The 20424-nt window shown below is 45.2% G+C and overlaps 1 protein-coding gene across 1 annotated transcript; it reads left to right on the top strand.

Annotated features, from left to right (window-relative positions):
• Window positions 1-3940: 3940 nt before the first annotated feature.
• Window positions 3941-10493, top strand: LOC139311863 (zinc finger protein 184-like). The gene is made up of 2 exons (XM_070936389.1): window positions 3941-4024; window positions 7332-10493. The coding sequence occupies exon 2, from the start codon at window positions 7537-7539 to the stop codon at window positions 9292-9294; it is 1758 nt and encodes a 585-aa protein (XP_070792490.1). The 5' UTR covers window positions 3941-4024; window positions 7332-7536; the 3' UTR covers window positions 9295-10493.
• Window positions 10494-20424: the final 9931 nt, after the last annotated feature.

The following is a 20424-nucleotide window of genomic DNA, read 5'->3' on the forward strand; positions in this document are numbered from 1 at the left end:
ACAATTGAAAGTTTGGCAATCTGGAGTGAATAAGTTTGTCTGGAACGAGAAGAAGCCGAGAGTGAAATTGAAAATTATGCAAGATGTTCCAGAAAGAGGAGGTCTTAAACTTCCAAACCTACAGCTATATTATGATGCAGCAGCTTTAACTTTAACAAGTGATTGGTTTGGAAGGAAAAAGACTGGAATATTGAATGCAGAAAGTTTTGATCTTGAATTTGGATGGCATGCTTACTTATTTTACGACGACAAAGTAGATAAAGTATTTAAAAGTCATATACTTAGAGATTCTTTGATGACAGTTTGGAAGAAGCACCGACTCAAATGGGATTATAAAATACCGCTATGGCTGGATCTTGGTCATACTTTGTGGAATACAAATATAATGTCACTCGGGGGGTTTTTATATAAAGAGGTTCTTTTTACAGATGCGGGCAGATGGCAGCTGAAGACATTGCAGACACTGTTGGATGAAGGGATTAATTTAACTTGGTTACAATATAATCAACTACAACTGAGATGGAAAGAGGACCAAAAAACTGGTATTATGTTGCATGAGGAAGAATTGGTTAGACATATAAGAGAGAAAGGTCCAATGCATATCAAAAGGCTTTATAATGTTTTGCTAGAAAGAGATTCAGAAACTGAATTAGTTAAAGATTGTATGATTAAGTGGGCACAGAATTTTGAAGAACCAGTGATGCTGGAAACATGGGAAAAAATTTGGGTTCAGAATGTTAAATTTACACAGTCACAGAACCTGAGGGAAAATTTCTACAAAATGTTTTATAGATGGCATTTAGATCCCAAAAAGTTGTCATGTATGTACCCTAATGTTCAGCCAAAATGTTGGAGATGTGAATGTTTGGATGCTACGTATTATCATGTTTGGTGGACCTGTAGGAAAGTTAAGGCTTTTTGGATAAAAATTTGGTGGGTCCTGCAGAATGTTTTGAAGAAAAAAATTCAATTTTCTCCACAACTGTTTTTATTGGGTATAGTTAAGGGTTTTACATTGGGTAAAACAAAATTGATATTGTATATGATAACAGCAGCAAGATTGTTGATAGGTAAATATTGGAAGAATGAAGCTTTGCCCACTATTGAGGAATGGACTTTAAAGATGGCCAGTTTTGCAGAGATGGCGAAGATTTCAGCATATTTAAAAGACTGTTCACAAGAGACTTATGAGTGGGAATGGAAAAGGTGGATAGAATATGTTCAGAACAAATATCAAACTAGAAAGTATCAAATAGCTTTTATTTGAAAATAATGTACTAGAAATTTTTTAATGTAATGAGATAAAGAGAAAAATTATACAGGGGAGGGAGGGGTTCAAGTTTATATATAAGTGTTATATTAGGGTTCTTTATGAGTATGAGTATATTATAGGGAAGTCTGGGGGAGGGGAGGGTTAGGGAGGGTTAGGGAGGTTGGGAAGTTTGGGGGGGGTGGGGGGGGAAAAAGGGGTGAAAATGTAATTGTAAAACTTTTGCAATAAAAAAAAAAAAGACAATCACATTGTTTCGTAGCGAAGCATGGGCATCCAGCTAGTTTACATAGAATTTTTAAAAGACTTTGTTTCAGTGGTGCACAACAAATTATTGTCAAAACTAAGTTCTTACGGCATGTCTGGATACCTGCACAAGTGGATAGCTGCGTTCCTGTCCATCAGGCAAGAAATAGTCAAAATAGGGAGGGCTCTATCAAATCCGGCACCAGTTAACAGGGGTGTCCCCCAAGGCAGGACAGGAAGGCTTGGAGAACAGAAAGGAAAGGAAGGCCTGGAGGAACATTGTCTATGGGGTTGCGATGGGTTGGACATGACTTTGCAACTAACAACCCCCAAGGCAGCATCTTAGGACCCACACTCATTCTGCTTTACATCAACAATCTGTGCAATCAAATTAAAAGCAGCTGTTTCCTCTTTGCTGATGACATAAAATTATTTAATACCACTGACAATGCTGCCATACTGCAAAGCAACCTCAACTATGTGTCTGGTCGCATAATTGGCAACTCCAAATCTCGATGAATAAATGCTCTGTCCTACACATTGGCAAAAAAAAAATAAAAATCAGAACACCAAATACAAGTTAGGCAGTACTGATCTTGCAGACGACCGTCACTTTGTCAAGGACCTAGGACTACTCATCTCTAACGATCTCAGACCCAGAGCTCACTGTAACAGCATTGCCAAAAAAACATTAACAGACGTTAACTTAATTTTGCGAAGCTTCTCTTCCGGTAACATTGTATTGTTAACTAGAGCGTATAAAACCTTTGCCAGACCAATTCTTGAATACTGTTCACCTGCTTGGAATCCCTATTGTATATTGGACATTAACACGATCGAGCAGGTCCAGAAGTATTTCACAAGAAGAGTACTGCGCTCCTCTGCTCACAATAGAATTCACTATGCCACCAGGCTAGAAATCCTGGGCCTGGACAATCTGGAACTGGGACGACTGTGGTGTGATCTAAGCATTGTACATAAAATTGGCTGCTATAATGTCTTACCTGATCAATGACTTCTTCAGCTTCAATCACAATAATACACAGGCAAATAATCGATACAAACTCAAGGTAAACCGCTTCAAACTTGACTGCACAAAATATGATTTCAGCAACAGTGGTCAATGCCGGGAATGCCCTACCCGACTCCATTGTTACAGCCTCCAACCCTCACAGCTTCAGCCACAAACTGTCTATCGTGGACCTCACCCCATTCCTAAGAGGTCTGTAAGGGAGGCGTGCATAAGCGCACCTCCATGCCTACCATCCTTGTCTTGCTGCTCCCATTTTACCTGTATTTGCTTCCATTGTTCATGTTTATGTTTATACTTGTACTTGCTTCCTTGTTCATGTTTCACAAACACATTGAACAAATAAATAAATAAATACAAGGTGAATTCAAAAGAATGTGGAGATGTTTTGTTGAAATGTCACAACTAATTTTAATTTCTTTGCAAACCTCCAAGCGTTTCAAACCGTTTATTCATGAACTCGTTTTAAACATTCCAGATTGGGCTAAATTGTGTTCATCCCTGGGGTTTTGTACATTTTGTATCACAATACAAATAAGATTTTGAGACTCGTAAAGATGCAGGGAAGAACAAGAAAGATAAGTAGGGGAGTGGAGGTTACAGCATAAGAGGAAAAGTTGCAGGAACTGGTTATGTCTTGTTGAACGAAGAGAAGGACTGGAAGTGACAGGATGGCAGCCCTCCAATATTGGAGAAGCTGTCACAAAGAAGAGGGGGACAACCTATGCTCCAAAGCACCTGAAGGCTGAACAAGAAGCAATGGCTGGAAAAGAAACTAGGGGATTATCCAGCCCAGAACTAAGGAGAATTTCCTGAGAGAACCATTAACCAGTGCAACGGCTTCCCTCCAAAAGTTGTGGCTGCTCCATCAGTGGAGGGTTTTCAGAAGAAGTCCCTTGTCTGGGATGGGGTAGTAGGATCACTTGCTAAGGCAGGGGGTTGGGCTAGATGACCTCAGGGCTCCCTCCCAACTCTTCTTCTGAAGGTTTGCTCATTCGGGGCTTGGAAAGTTATACAAACCGACCAGTTACCCACAGTCAGCAAACCACGATGAAAGCAAAGCTTATGGGACGGTGTTTCCTGACGCCCCGAAGGGCACAAAAGGGGGAAATTGTCGCCTCTCCCGCGTCCAAGTCCCCCCCCTCCCCAAACAATCCTGGAAGAAGCCTCTCTGGACTCCGGCCGGCTGGGAAAGAAGCGGCTCCTCCAGCTCCCTCCGAGAGGGAAGCGGCGTTACCGGGACCCCGAAACTGTAGCAGCTCCCAGCGGAAGAGAGGAAGGATGGGCTAGAGCGTCCTCTCACCTCCCAGAGTGGAAAAGGGGCCGGAAAAGGCGGGGAGAAGCCTCCGTGGGGCCTCTCTAGGAACGTCCTGTTATTCTTCCTCCCTCTCTGTGGTTTCCCCACTTGCGGCGTTTTGGGCGGCTGGGCGAATTCTTGGCTGTCCGGCAAGGCTGCTCCTCGGCCCCGCTCCGGGCAGGTGGGGCTCCCGCTCTCCCTGGGGCTGCCCGGAGGAAGGTCGCCCCGAGTGCCCGCTGAGCCAGGGGTGCCAGGAGGGTCCCGGGTGGATGCGGGGCTGGACGGGGAGCCGCTGGGCAAAGTGGGGGGGGGAGAGGAAGCCCCGCCCCACGGAGGGCAAAGGGCGGGGCTTCTCTCTCCAGGGTCTCAGGGGGGATTATGGGGTCCATGCAGGAAATGGCCGCCGCCTCCCTTCAATCGGGGGTGGAGGGTTTTCTTTATTGGGGGGAAAAGGGTTAAATTGCTTGAATTGAGCTCATTTCCTCCCAAGGGAGAAAAGATCCACTTTCTTTCCCTGTCACCTAAATGGAGAAAAATTGATGTTCTTTGCTTTTATCTTAGTATTTTAATTGTTTACTTTTCTTTCTACAGAGGTGGGTAGAAAAAAAAACATTATTTGCCTAGTTTTGCTCTGAAGGAGGCTGTGATGTGGCAGCCCCTCGTTGGTGGGTTTCATCCCTCAGAATAGGGCGGGAAGGGACCAGTTCCTAAGCCTTGGCTAATGGAAGCCTCGGGAGTTATCTAATGCACATTTTTATTGGCTGCAGGCCATCTCTGTTCCTGTCTTTGAGCTGAGGTCTGCAAGTTGCCTAACTCCTTGTTACTTTTATCAGCCTTCTAACCACCCAGAATTGTTCCAAGCTTTACAACTGCATATTGCCAGACAAACTGCCCAATTACTGGCTTCCTGATTTACTTTCAAGTGTGCGCATGACGTTGCTTTATTTTAGAAAACAGCCAATCACCCCAGCCATGCATAGCCAGCTTTTGTGGCTCCTGGTGATTTCTGTAGGGAATGGGTATCTCTGTCTTTCTGTCTGTCTGTGTGTGTCTCTCTCTCTTTCTCTCTCTCCCTGCATCTCTCTGTATCTTTTTCTCTGTCTCTCTTTTTCTCTCTGTCTCTGTCTCTGTATCTCTCTCTCTTTCTCTGTCTCATCTATCTGTTGCCTGTCTATCTATCCATCCCTCCCTCCCTCCCTTCCCCCATCCATCTATCCATTCTCTCCTGACCAGCTTCACATATTGTGTGAATCCAACCACTTGGGCTGTGGCAGGTAAAGCCAAGCATTGAAGATCCATGCAAAATAAGGCAACTCCAACCTGGATCCATGGTGGGGGCCCTGGCGGCCTGAGAGCAGCTCCCTCCTTGGAGGTGGCCAGCAAGCAAATAAATGTGGCTCTCCATCTGGAAGGTGGCAGCACAGAGTCCCACTTCTGGCCGGCGAGAGCGGAGCAGGCAGGGCACGCACACCTTCCCTGCCCCCGCCACCATGGCACTGGCAGGGAGGGACGTGTGAACCAGGGGTGGGTTCTACTTACCTTTATACCAGTTTGCAATGGGGCCACGCACGCACTCTTCTGCGCATGCGCAGAAGCATGTTGATGATGTCGGTGTCGGTGGGTGGAGCCTCCCGCCAGTTTTATTACCAGTTCTATAGAACCGGTGCGAACCGGGGGCAACCCACCAGTGGTGTGAACCAAACATTTGGAGCCTCCCACAGCGGAGTTTGCAAGCGGGCACAGAGGGGCTGCTTAGAAAGGATGGGTACCCTGGCCCATTTGTTTCGCTTCAGCTCTGGGTGGGAACAGAGAAGGCAGAGAAAACTGTGCCTCTCAGCGTTCACCCTCAAAGACTCCTTTGGGAGCATTGGGAGGGGAAGGCAAGGGGTGGGACCAGCCAGTGGTGGGATCACCCAACAGGGAGCCACAGCGGAGGGACGAAAGAGCCGTATGCAGCTCTGGATCCTCAAGTTGTCAACACCTACCCTATACCATTTCAGATGGGTTACTGTCCATTCTTTGCTCCAGTGTTGGAGCAGCGACAACTCTGGCAGGCCAGTTGTTACGCTGATTAATTGTCCTCGCTGGTAGGACGTTTCTCCTTAATAGAGGTTGCTTCTCTCCTTGATTTGTTTCCATCCATTGTTTCTTGTCCTGCCCTCAAGTGGTTTGGACAATAGGTTGACCTCCTCTTCTTTTTTTGCAGCCCGTCAAATACTCCTATCATGTCACCCCCAATCCTTCTTTTCTCTACCTTAGACTAACCATTCTTGTCAAAGAACGAAATAAGATTCATTTGAAATGATCTGGTTTTAACAAACCCATAATGGCTTTTAATTATAACTTTGCTTCTAGATATTTGCAGATCTGTTTTTTTTATTATCTTTTCCTGTATCTTCCCAGGTATTGATGTTAGGCTGATTGGTTTGTAGTTTCCTGGATCTCTTTTTTTTTTCTTCCTTTCTTGAAAATGGAAATCACATCCGTTCTTTCAGATTCATTGTTGTGTCATTGGTCTCCACATGCAGGAGAAGAAAGGGGTAGTACTCCATGGCTTTGATTATTTCTGCTGCATCTTTGATTTTTGCTTCAGGGTGATAACATACCTGCCTAGATTGACTTATCTGCTCTGCAGACTATAGTTTCTCTTCTCCTAAGAATTGAATCGCCTGTCACTGAAACTCACTTTCTTTCCCTAGAAAATTCTGGGATGTTTTCATCCTGTTGCAGAAATGCTGGGTTTGGCCTCTTTTTTAGAAACTATTGAAGACTGCTCTTTTGTGGGTGACTACATATTCCCTTCTAGGGGGAGAACATGACAGTGATTGTTCAGTTCCAGAGGGGCTTCATCGGAGTGAAGTAGGATACATTGCTCTCAGTTGTTGTTTTCTTCTAAAAATGATAGGCTTGCATGTGTCCTGGCTGAACCACTGAAAATACTAACAATATATAGAGTTAATTTTTGTAATGGAACCTGTTTGTTCCCTATTGTGTTCAAACTGCATTGCTGGCCCCAATCAATGTATTTGCATCCTCCCTAAACTATAAAGCAACAATAGCAAGCCAATCTAGGAGGGAGACATAGTCAATCTGTGGTGGCTCAAAGAACAGTGTCCATAAATACCTACATGGGTTGTACTCTGTACACAATTAGATCTACCTGGCACATATAAATCCTATGGGGGTCTTTGCAGTTTGTCTCACGTCATGTAGCATCATAGTCCCAAACACAGGACAAAAGGGAAAAGGCAGGGATCATCTCCAGTTCAGGCAGACAAATGGGGGGCAACAGGGAGTCTGTCAGCCATCCCTCTCATCATGCTAAGAAAAGGGAAGGGAAGGGAAGGCCAGCTCCACAGGGAGGATCCTAGCATTGCTTTGATTCTGGGGGAGGGAATATAGTCTTCCAGTTATTGTTTGGGCTATTTGGAGAGCCAAAGAAACTAAATCTTTCTCTCTCCTTCTCTTCTTTAATCTTCATCCTGCAGGTGCCACCAGGAAACCCTTTGGACAAAGTTCTGATTGCAGGATCCAATCTGGGTCAGTCACCGGGACCAGAGGTTTCATCTTCTCAGCTTTCGGACTCATGCTGGAGCCCATCCTCCTGCCCATCTTCCAACCTTTTGGCCAAAGTTCTTCTTGTTAGAGTTTCCTTTGATAGAAAGCCCTGGAAGTGAGCAGCCCCTGGAAACTATGCAGAGGGGGGAACAATGTGGCCAAAACTCCACTCAGAGAAATCAGCGGAGACATTCAAAATGCTCGGCATGCGGGAAATCCTTTGGTCACCGGTCCCTCCTTTTGATCCACCGGAAGCTGCATACGGGGAATGGATCCCACCTGTGTTTTCTATGTGGGAACTCCTTTCCTGGAATGTGGAGCTTTGCCAAACATCTCCGGAGCCACCCTGGACTGAAGCCTTACAAATGTGGAGAGTGCGGGGAGCGTTTTGCTAAAGGCTCGGACCTTGGAGCCCATCAACGAATCCACCAGGTGAAGAGATCCCAGAAATCCTGGAAGCGCTGGGGAAGATTTCCTGAGAGACGGGGTCTTTCTAGGCCTCAGAACAGCCCGACTGAAGAGAAGCCCTGCAAGTGTGTGCAATGTGGGCTGTGCTTTCCCCAAAACTCAGAGCTGCTTAAACATCAGCAAATCCACGCCAGAGGGAAACCTTATCAATGTCTGGAGTGTGGGGAATCTTTCCGTAATAAACAATTATTTAGAAAACATGAGAAAAGTCACACAAGGCAGAGTCCTTATAAATGCTTCGTGTGTGGAAAATGTTTCACTCGGAGCTCATCTCTTTGCAAACACAATAAAACACACATAAAGAAGCAAAGCAAAACGTGCCTAGAATGTGGGAAGTGTTTTTCCAGCAAGTCTTGCCTGCTGAAACATCAGAGAATTCACACCGGAGAAAGACCCTATGAGTGCCCAGAATGTGAGAAAAGATTTGTGGAGTCGTCTGAACTTCGAAGACACCAAAGGACGCACACGGGAGAAAAACTATATAAATGTAAGGATTGTGATAAATGTTTTTCCAGAAAGTCTAATCTTTCTGAACATCAGAGTATCCATACAGGGGTGAAGCCCTATATGTGCATCGAGTGTGGAGCATTTTTCCGTACGATACAAATCCTCAGAAATCATGAGAATGTTCACAGAGGGGAAAAAAACTTCAAATGTTTAGAATGTGGGAAAGCATTTGCTTATTCATCATCCCTTAGAATTCACTGCCAAACTCATACGGGTGAGAAACGCCACAAATGCTCAGTGTGTGAGAAATCTTTTACCCGGAAAGGTACACTTGTGATGCATCAGAGAATCCACTTAGAGAAGCAATATAAATGTTCGGAGTGTGAGAAAACTTTCCGTTGCAAATATTCTCTTAGAAAACATGAGAGGATTCACAAAGGAGAGAAGCCTTTCAAGCGTGTGCAGAAAAATGAAAAGTGCCCAGAATGTGGGAGATGTTTTGGCAGAAAGGCACACCTAATTCAACATCAGACACTTCACACTGGAGAAAGACCCTATCAATGCCCAGAATGTGGCAGAAGTTTTGGCTATAAGCAACACCTAATTCAACATCAGAAACTTCACACTGGAGAAAGTCCCTATCAGTGCCCAGAATGTGGGAGATGTTTTGGCTATAAGTCACACCTAATCCGACATCAGAAACTTCACACTGGAGAAAGACCCTATCAGTGCCCAGAATGTGAGAAAACATTTGTGGAGTCTGCTGAACTTCGGAGACATCAGAAGGGGCACACAGGAGAGAGGCCCTATAAATGTGGGGAATGTGGGAAAAGTTTTGTCACAGAAACACGACTACGGGCTCATCAGAGAATCCACACAGGGGAGAAGCCATACCTGTGTGTGGAGTGTGGGAAAGGTTTTTCCCGAAAACAACACCTTGCAAGGCATGAAAAGGTCCATACGCGAGTGAAGCCATAGAGATGCATAGAGTCTGGTAATGTTTTGCTCAAAAGCAAGACATCAGAAAGATCACATTCAGTTTCCAAAATAGGAAAATGGAAGACAAAATAGAATTGATGAGGAAAAGTGATTTAGGAGAAATGATACAAAAGTAAGACATTTGGATATTGTTACAAAAAATACAAATTCAATGTCAAAATAATTCTGAAAAGGGATGGAATCAAATTGAAAAGGATCTAGTAAAATGGAAAAAAATACAATTGTCATTGATTATAGAAGTTCCATAATTAAAAGTGACTATATTACTGGACTGATGTTTCTGTTTTAAACAATACCTATCTGGACAAGGGGTGCACCAAATAATCAATGACAGGAAGATACATGAGAAAAACCAAGAGTTTAACTTGAAACTGTTCAAGACCAAAGAGAAAGAGGATGATTAGGATCGCTTTGGATGAAAGAGTGGGTGTTGCTGAGAAATAAGAGGATTTTAACACAGGAAGTGTGGGAATCAGGTGGCCACAGTATAGGTGTAGATCGGCCTAGCTGGTTGGACACGTGTATGGAGCTTGGCACCGAAATAATCTGAGTAGGAAAAAGGCAGGTTCAACTGGATGATCACTGAAGGGCCCTATTCGTTCTCTCTTTGTTCATAACATAGGCTGTGTTTGCAAGGCAGAGACATCACCTTGTAGAACATTCCTGAGGACTGAGTTAACCTCTGATAACGGGGAGATGGGCCTCTCGGCTGGCAGAGGAGAGCGAAGCCAAATATGATAACATAGCCAGAGTTAAGTTTTGTTTTTACCTTGAGTATCGCTTTCCTAGAATTCACGTGATTTACTGTAATTTGTAGAATGTGAAACCTATATGGAGAATATATGGATGCTTTTCTTCTTCATGCATGTAATATGAGATGTGTAGCCATAATAACGCCTTTTGATGACGCTGTATTTTGATTACTAATAAAAGAGATGGCAGGGTTTTGTTCTTTGCTCTCTCATCCCGAGAAACACCTGTCCTTGTGTTTTCTCTAATCTGGACTACTCATGAGGATCCCACCAGGATGATTGCAACAGGAAGGGTATGGCTTTTTTTAATGGTTCAGTTTGACTATGGAAACATAGGCAGTGCCCAAAAACGACTTTGTGGGTCTCGGCACAAGAAGCATTTGATGGAAAAGAAAGAGTAGACCACAATAAATGGATAAAGTGTAATTTCCTGATGTCTTACACTTTTTGTCTCATTTCTTTGAATTGCTTTTCCCCATCAATTTGTCCATACAGGTAGTCGACTCAAAAAACAGTTCATTTAGTGACCTTTCGAAGTTACAGTGGCACTGAAAATGTTACTTATGACCATTTCTCAGCATCCCCATGGTCACGTGATCAAAATTCAGCTCCTTGACCACTGATTCACATTTCTGACGGCTGCAGTGCTCCAGGGTCACCTGATCCCCTTTTGCGACCTTTTCACAACCAAAGCTAAGGGAGAAGTCAGATTCACTTAACAACTGTGTTACTAATTTAACATCTGCAATGAACCACTGTGGCAAGAAAGGTCGTAAATTGGGGAAAACTCACTTAACAAGCAAAGTTAAGGGAGAAACCAGATTCACAATTTCTTTCTGGCAAGAAAGGTTGTAAATTGTGGAAAACTCACTTAACAAGTATTTCACTCAACAACAGAAATTTTGGGCTCAATTGTGGTCATAAGAAGAGGCCTACCTATAGATGACAAACTGAGAGTTGTTAGAACAGGAACAGGAAGAATACGACTGACCTGTCTCTAAATACTACAGTTTGTTTTTTGCTTTGTTATAGAGCAGTGATGGCTAACCTTTTTGCCATTGCGTGCCAAAAGCGGGGGGAGCGCAGGGGGGGTCACAAGTGCACGTGTCCACACCCATAATTCAATGTGCCCCACCCCCCATGCATCCGTGAACAACCCTCCCACGCTTCCGGCACGCGATGGCATGGTGGGCCCGGCAAGCCTGTCTTTCACCCTCCCCAGGCTCCAGAGGCTTTCTAGGAGCCTGGGGAGGGCAAAAAATCAACCCCCCCCCGAGGCCCTCTGGAGGCCGGAAATGGCCCATTTTCTGACTTCCTGAGAGACTGGAAGACTCATTTTTCGCCGTCCCCATGCTCCAGAGGCTTTTTAGGAGCCTGGGGAGGGCGAAAACAGCCTTCCCCACCCCCGGAGACCCTCCGGGGGCTGGAAGCTGCCTGTTTAGTGACTTCTGTTGGCCCAGAAGGCCTGAAAATCAGCTGGCCGGCGCACACATGCGCGCTGGAGCTAAACTAGGGCAACCGTCACGTGCCCACAGATATGGCTCCACATGCCACCTGTGGCACGCTTGCCATAGATTCGCCATCGCAGTTATAGAACCTCCTATTACAATCTCAGTCATACAAATGTTAACTGCACTACTAACGGGGGCAGCTTCCTGCCCACGTTAGTACTCCCTTGTCTTTCTTGGTGGTCTTAATTTGCCTCTTATTAATCGGATCCTAAACGAATGTACAACTGAACCTGTACATGGAACCATTTACAATGCTGTTACGACTCTGGGGCTGGAGCAGTTGGTAACGGACAACCCTAGGCTCAAGAATTGCTTAGATCTCATCTTCTGTAATACCTAAATTCAATTTATGGCTTATAAATTAAAGAACCATATTCCAACAGCGATCACAGCATGATAGATTTTTGTCTCAATTTGTGTCCTTGCAAACAGGGGCATAATGACGATACTCATTAAAGTATAACTTGAAAAAAGCCAACTATAATCTCATAGCTGCTGACCTCACATCCCTTGACTGGCACCTTCTGTTCAGAGTTTGTAAAACTGCAGATGACTATTATAACACTTTTTTACTCTAAATCCATAGAGTCCTTAATCTGTACGTATCAAAAATGACCTCTAAAACTAAAAAGAGCAAATTACCCATAGCAATAAGTAAGTTGCAATCCAAGAAGAAATCTCTTTGGTGAGAAGACAAAACTGGCTATGTACCTAACTTTAAAAGCCGTTACAAAGCCTTATGCCGCCAGATAAAGGTCGAATGTACCAACCACTATTGCAGACAGAAGGAAGCAGTGCTAAACTTGGTCCACCTGAGCCATCTATAATTTTGTTAACACAAAACTTAAAGACTCAAAAACGATCCCACCCTTAAAAAGGTCTAAAGGGGATGGCTGTAACAATGATGCTGTTAAAGCCAACCTTTTCAATACGTTCTCCAGTTCAGTCTTTGTTGACAGCAATGACTGCTGTCCCTCACTTCCTAGTTGCACCGTAAAAAATTGTAGTGATTTACTCTATATTGATTTTACAGTAGACCATTTTGAAACGGAACTACAAAACCTAAAGCCATCTTTATCTACTGGCCCTGATGGACTATGTGCCTACTTTTTGAAAAAGCTTGCTACCACCCTAGCTGAGCCACTATGCACAATCTATGAGGTATCTTTTCAAACCAGCTCTCTGCGCAACCTATGGTCACTAGCCACAGTTATACCAATCTTTAAAAAGGGGGACCCTAGTCTAGTCGAAAATTACAGAGCAATCTCCCTGTGTTGCCTCCCCTGTAAACTCATGGAATCAATTATAAACCAATCCATCATCTGCCACCAGAGACAAACAACCTGCTATCTGACAAGCAGTTTGGGTTTAGAAAAAAATTGTTCTGCAATCTGCAACTCCTACACTGTAAAAGCATCTGGACCACACATATTGATCAGGGTAAAGCAGTAGATGCAATTTCATAGATTTTTGTAAAGCCTTTGATTCAGTAGTGTGTGACAAACTACTGTTAAAAGTAAGTTCTTACGGCATCTCCGGATCCCTGCACAAGTGGATAGCCGCGTTCCTGTCCAACAGGCAACAAACAGCCAAAATAGGGAGGGCTCTTTCTGCTTTACATCAACGATCTATGCAATCAAATTAAATGCAGCTGTGTCCACTTTGCAAAAAAATATTTAATACCACTGATAATGCTGCCATACTACAAAGCAACCTCGACTATGTCTTAATGGTCGCATAATTGGCAACTCCAAATCTCGATTTATAAATGCTCTGTCCTACACATTGGCAAAAAAAAATAAATCAGAATCCGAATTACAAGTTAGGTGGTACTGATCTCGCAGACTCTCATTTTGTCAAGGACCTAGGAGTACTCATCTCCAGACCTCACTATAAAAGCATTGCCAAAAAGCATTAAGACTTGTTAACTTAATTTTGCGAAGCTTCTCTTCTGGTAATACTGTATTGTTAACTAGGGTGTATAAAACCTTTGCCAGACCAATTCTTGAATACTGTTCACCTGCTTGGAATCCCTATTGTATATAGAGCAGGTCCAGAAGTATTTCATAGGAAAAGTACTGCACTCCTCTGCTCATCATAGAATTCACTACGCCACCAGGCTAGAAATCCTGGGCCTGGACAATCTGGAACTCTGACGACTGTGGAGATGTTTTGTTGAAAAGTCACACCTAATTTCGACATCAGAGATTTCACACTGGAGACAAACCTTATTAATGCTCAGAATGTGAGAAATGATTTGTGGAGTCTGCTCACAATTGAGACATCAGAAAAACCACATGGGAAAAGCCCCAGTATGCCCTGATGGTAGAACAGTTTTTCATAGTGGATTAATCCCTTAAAATCATAAAAAAATCCTAAGTAAAATCCTAAGTATCAATAAGTCTTTGAATTAGAATAAACCATAACAAACAGTATGTTTATCATTATAAACATTTAAATTATAAAACCCCAGGTTTAAATTTCATTTCTTTCAATTTACAAGGAAATCCAAGAGTGGTTTCCAAGTAGAAGGAATGTAGACAAAGTTTTTTTTACCCATAGCAGTCAAGTTCCCCATCCATTCTTCCATTCTAGGTTTATGTGAGTTTTTACATCTGTGTGTGAAGAGAGCCTTGCTGCTGTTGTCATATAGAAGGGGTGTTGGTCTTACCTGATACGCTCCTCGGTGTGTGCTGAGAGAGAATCCAGGAATCGGTTAACTCTGTCTCGTAGCTCATTAGACTGAGTCTGTCAAAGTTGTGTGGACACGCCTCCCTTTGCCTGTGGTCCCCCGTTTTGATGAAGGCGTAGTGACTGACTTTGACGTGTTTCGGCTCTAATGGTGCCCACTCCTGGACTCAGGACCAAACGGTCTCCAGGGTTTGGAAAGATTCTCTCTCAACACACTGAGAAGGAGTGTATCAGGTAAGACCAACACCCCTTCTCCAGTGTGCTGATGAGAGAATCCAGGAATGGGACATACCAAAGCTGGCTTGTCCTATGGGTGGGCAGTGGTCTGGTCCAGAGTCCCCGGTTCTGTGTGCACCCTCTGGAGGACTTGCCTGCCAAAGTTTGCTTCAGCCGAAGTGAAGGCGTTGCGTTGGTAGTGCCTTATGAACAAGGATGGAGAGGACCATGTTGCTGCTCAACAGATTTCATCGATGGGGCCCTATGTCACCCACACAGATGGGGTGTACTTCCAGGTGAAGTCCAACCACAGGACCGCAGGTGGGGGCCAACCACAGGACCACCCTATTCTAGTGGGACACTGACAGGTCCTTCCTTATAGAGAGCTGCTAGTTCAGAAATCTGGCCAACGTGATGGCCACGAGGAAGGCTACTTTGTAGGTAAGGAAGCGCAGGCTGGCTGAACAGAGCAGCTCGAAGGGTGTAGGGCTGAGAGCCTGCAGGACTTTGGGCAGGTCCCATGTAGGCTACCGATGTACCACTGGAGGTCTTAAATTGGTTGTGCCTCTAATGAACCTGCGCATCATCGGGTGTTGAGCGAGGGACTCCTAAGTTCCCGCATGATAACACCGTGGACAAAGCTGCCACTTGCCTGCATATGGTATTGGGGGACAGGCTCTTGTCTAGCCCTTTGTGAAGGAATTCCAGAATCTGGGCCACCAACACAGAGATGGGGTTGATGCCTCCTTTGGAACACTCTTCTGCCCCAGCTACAGACCACAAGGAACGCAGCACACACAAAGTCCGTTCAAACCTTATAAACCAGTTTTTTTACAATGGCTGTTAATTAACTGCATTAACAGCCGTCAAGAATTCAAAGAATAATACTGAAATCTTACTGTGGTTGGCAGAATGTCCAGAAGCAATTTGCAGGAAGCTGATAAGATAAGCAAGACAAGACATGAAGGTATGTGAACGAAGTTGTTCCTTGCAAATTGCTTCAGTCGCCGGTCTTCCTCTTTGGCAGCTCTGCGCGCCCGTGCATCGAGAAGATGCTCCTCCTCTTCATCCTCTTCACTTAAAAGGATTGCCCCGTCAGCTGTATGCTGTCTCAGCTTTCAGCAGAATTGAGCAATGCTCTTTCACGCTGAGGGGGCCGACACGGAGCGAAAAAATAATCCTGTCAAATCCACCGAGCTCCTAGCCGTCACCAGAGTGAAGCTAGCTCTTTCACACCAAGCCGGCCAATTTGAGTGGAGGAGTATCTCCTGTCAGTCACACCGAGTCCTCGGCCTTCAGTGGAATCGAGCCACGGCTCTTCATGCTGGAACCAAGCACGGCAGCTATTCCGGTCAAACCGGGAAAACCAGCCACCCAGGAGTCGAAACCCCCCAGGAACATCTCCAGTCAGCTGGGAGAATTTGGGAAGGGTATTCTTCGTCTCGAATAAGTTTTAAAAGGTGGAAATTAATTCTGACGCATCTATGCAAGTGAAACATTGAGTCAAAACTGGGGACTGCAGGCAAAGGGAGGCGTGTCCATACAACTTAGACAGACTCAGTCTAATGAGCTACAAGACAGAGTTAACCCATTCCTGAATTCTCTTCTCAGCACACTGGAGAAAAATCTAGTTTTCTTTACCCAAAGCAGTCAACTTCCCAATCCATTCTTACATTCTGGGTATATGTGAGTCCTTCCATCTCTGTGTGAAGAGAACTTTGCAGCTGTTGTCATATAGAAAAACAAAGTTCCACAGTTTCTTCACTCTAGTCATCTATCAAATCTAGAATAAAAGCCTCTGGTTCAACTGGAAATTCAGGAAAGCCTCTTTAGGCTCCTCTGGTAAAGGATCTCATGGAAATTGCCTTCTCTTTTCATTGCACCTAAATGATAGGAGAGGCCCATCTTCCCCTCCCCCAACACACACACATGTCTCTCCCCTCCCCGAAGTTTTGGTGGTCTCCCATTCAGAAGAAAAGAGCTGACTTGAGGCTTGGATGGCATGTTTTTTAAAGATACAATAAAAGTAGACTTTTTAAAAAACCGTATTTGAAGTGCCTTATTGAAGGGATACAAAATGTCTTTGTAAGTCTGGATATAGAACCCAGAATAAAGGTGAAGTTGAGAGAACTGCAGAGGGATTGACTGTCATATTTTTCACATGCAGAGTTAAGAGAGATTTGAAATAGACAAAATGACATTTGGAATTGAACAACAGACTGTCAGGGAGAAATTGAAACTAACCTATGTGCAAATGATGGACATTTACTTGGCTATCCATCATAATCTTGGTAGAGTTCTTCAAAATTAACGTTCAAAAACTGCCACTCTCTCCCTATCCTCATTTTGTCCAACTTTCTCTTCCATAGAATGTCACAGCGAATATCATGGATACCATCATTCTGATCTTAAGATCCTGTCAATCTAGCCTATAAAAATAAAATAAGAATTCTAGAACTCTTCTGGGTTTTCTTTCCTGATTCAGCCTCTCTTGAAGAGCTGATATCCATTTTGACCCCAATTTTTATTTCCAAAACAGGCAAAGCAAAGTCACATTAAATTTAGGTCCTATCCCTGGGGTTTCTTTGCAACCCTCCAAGCATTTTCAAACCATTTATTCATGAACTCGTTTTAAACATTCCAGATTGGGCTAAATTGTGTTCATCCCTGGGGTTTTGTACATTTTGTATCACAATACAAATAAGATTTTGAGACTGCAGGAACTGGTTATGTCTCGTGGAACGAAGAGAAGGACTGAAAGTGACAGGATGGCAGCCCTCCAATATTGGAGAAGCTGTCAGAAAGAAGAGGGGGACAACCTATGCTCCAAAGCACCTGAAGGCTGAACAAGAAGCAATGGCTGGAAAATAAACTAGGGGATTATCCAGCCCAGAACTAAGGAGAATTTCCTGAGAGAACCATTAACCAGTGCAACGGCTTCCCTCCAAAAGTTGTGGGTGCTCCATCAGTGGAGGGTTTTCAGAAGAAGTCCCTTGTCTGGGATGGGGTAGTAAGATCACTTGCTAAGGCAGGGGGTTGGGCTAGATGACCTCAGAGCTCCCTTCCAACTCTTCTTCTGAAGGTTTGCTCATTCGGGGCTTGGAAAGTTATACAAACCGACCAGTTACCCACAGTCAGCAAACCACGATGAAAGCAAAGCTTATGGGACGGAGTTTCCTGATGCCCCGAAGGGCACAAAAGGGGGAAATTGTAGCCTCTCCCGCGTCCAAGTCCCCCCCCCTCCCCAAACAATCCTGGAAGAAGCCTCTCTGGACTCCGGCCGGCTGGGAAAGAAGCGGCTCCTCCAGCTCCCTCCGAGAGGGAAGCGGCGTTACCGGGACCCCGAAACTGTACCAGCTCCCAGCGGAAGAGAGGAAGGATGGGCTAGAGCGTCCTCTCACCTCCCAGAGAGGAAAAGGAGCCGGAAAAGGCGGGGAGAAGCCTCTGGGGCCTCTCTAGGAATTTCCTGTCATTCTTCCTCCCTCTCTGTGGTTTCCCCACTTGCGGCTGGGCGAATTCTTGGCTGTCCGGCAAGGCTGCTCCTCGGCCCCGGTCCGGGCAGGTGGGGCTCCCGCTCTCCCTGGGGCTGCCCGGAGGAAGGTCGCCCCGAGTGCCCGCTGAGCCAGGGGTGCCAGGAGGGTCCCGGGTGGATGCGGGGCTGGACGGGGAGCCTCTGGGCAAAGGGGGCGGGGGGGAGAGGAAGCCCCGCCCCACGGAGGGCAAAGGGCGGGGCTTCTCTCTCCAGGGTCTCAGGGGGGATTATGGGGTCCATGCAGGAAATGGCCGCCGCCTCCCTTCAATCGGGGGTGGAGGGTTTTCTTTATTGGGGGGAAAAGGGTTAAATGGCTTGAATTGAGCTCATTTCCTCCCAAGGGAGAAAAGATCCACTTTCTTTCCCTGTCACCTAAATGGAGAAGAATTGATGTTCTTTGCTTTTATTTTAGTATTTCAATTACTTACTTTTCTTTCTACCAAGCTGAGTAGGAAAAAAATCCATTATTTGCCTAGTTTTGCTCTGAAGGAGGCTGTGATGTGGCAGCCCCTCGTTGGTGGGTTTTATCCCTCAGAATAGGGCAGGAAGGGACCTATTCCTAAGCCTTGGCTAATGGAAGCCTCGGGAGTTATCTAATGCACATTTTTATTGGCTGCAGGCCATCTCTGTTCCTGTCTTTGAGCTGAGGTCTGCAAGTTGCCTAACTCCTTGTTACTTTTATCAGCCTTCTAACCACCCAGAATTGTTCCAAGCTTTACAACTGCATATTGCCAGACAAACTGCCCAATTACTGGCTTCCTGATTTACTTTCAAGTGTGCGCATGACGTTGCTTTATTTTAGAAAACAGCCCATCACCCCAGCCATGCATACCCAGCTTTTGTGGCTCTTGGTGTTTTTTGTAGAGAATGGGTATCTCTCTCTCTCTCTCTCTCTCTCTCTCTCTCTCTCTCTCTCTCTTTCTCTGTCACTGTCTCATCTGTCTTTTGTCTGTCTATCCATCCTTCTCTCCATGCTCTCCTGCCCAGCTTCACATATTGTGTGAATCCAACCACTTGGGCTGTGGCAGGTAAAGCCAAGCATTGAAGATCCATGCAAAATAAGGCAACTCCAACCTGGATCCTGTTGAGGAAATAATCCCCTTCCCTTTCCCTCTCTCCCTGCATGGTGGGGGCCCTGGTGGCCTGAGGGCAGGTCCCTCCTTGGAGGCGGCCAGCAAGCAAACAAACGTGGCTCTCCATCTGGAAGGCAGCAACACAGAGCCCCACCTCCAGCTGGTGAGAGCAGAGCAGGCAGCGATGGCTGGGAGGAACGCAAGAACCGAACATTTGGAGCCGCCCTCAGCGGAGTTTGCAAGCGGGCTCAGCGGGGCTCCTTAGCAAGGAGGGGTACCCTGGCCCATTTGTTTCGCTTCAGCTCTGGGTGGGAACAGAGAAGGCAGAGGAAATCGGTGCCTCTCAGCGTTCACCCTCAAAGACTCCTGTGGGGGGACTGGGAGGGGAAGGTAAGGGGTGGGGCCGGCCAGTGGTGGGATCACCCAAGAGGGAGCCACAGCGGAGGGACGAAAGAGCCGGAGCCAGGGGTTGTCGACAACTGTCCTATACCATTTCAGACGGGTTGCTGTCCATTCGTTTCTTTAAAGCCTCCAGTGTTGGAGCAGCCACAACTTCGGCAGGCCAGTTGTTACACTGATTAATTGTCATCATTCTTAGGAAGTTTCTCCTTAGTTCCAGGTTGCTTCTCTCCTTGATTTCTTTCCATGGATTGTTTCTTATCAGGTGCTTTGGAGAATAGGTTGACCTCCTCTTCTTTTTTGGCAGCCTCTCAAATACTGGAATAGCAATCATGTCACCCCCAATCCTTCTTTTCTCTACCTTAGACTAACCATTTTTGTCAAAGAACAAAATAAGATTGCTTTGGCATGATCTCTTTTTAACAAACCATAATGGCTTTTAATTATAACTTTTGTTTCTAGATGTTAGCAGATCTGTGTTTTTATTATCTTTTCCAGGATCTTTAGTAGTTTCCATGGTCTCTTTTTTTCCCCCTCCTTTCTTGAAAATGGGAACCACATCCGCTCTTTTCAGATTCATTGTTGTGTCTTTGGTCTCCATGTGCAGGAGAAGAATTTCTGCTGCATCTTTGATTTTTGCTTCAGGGAGATAACATACCTGCCTAGATTGACTATCTGCTCTGTTTTGCCTCTTTTTTAGAAACTGTTGAAGGCTGCTCTTTTGTGGGTGACTGCATATTCCCTTCTAGGGGGAGAACATGACAGTGATTGTTCAGTTCCAGAGGGGCTTCATTGGAGTGGAGGAGGAGCCATTAGCTCTCAGTTGTTGTTTTCTTCCAAAAATGACACGCTTCCATCGGTCTTCCTCTTTAGGTTCATATATAGGGTCAATTTTTTGAAATGGAACCTGTTTGTTCCCTATTGTGTTCAAACCG

This window comes from Pituophis catenifer, unplaced genomic scaffold (assembly GCF_029215685.1).
Source record: "Pituophis catenifer annectens isolate HBS135680 unplaced genomic scaffold, rPitCat1.0.hap2 SCAF_2, whole genome shotgun sequence".
NCBI lineage: Eukaryota > Metazoa > Chordata > Lepidosauria > Squamata > Colubridae > Pituophis > Pituophis catenifer.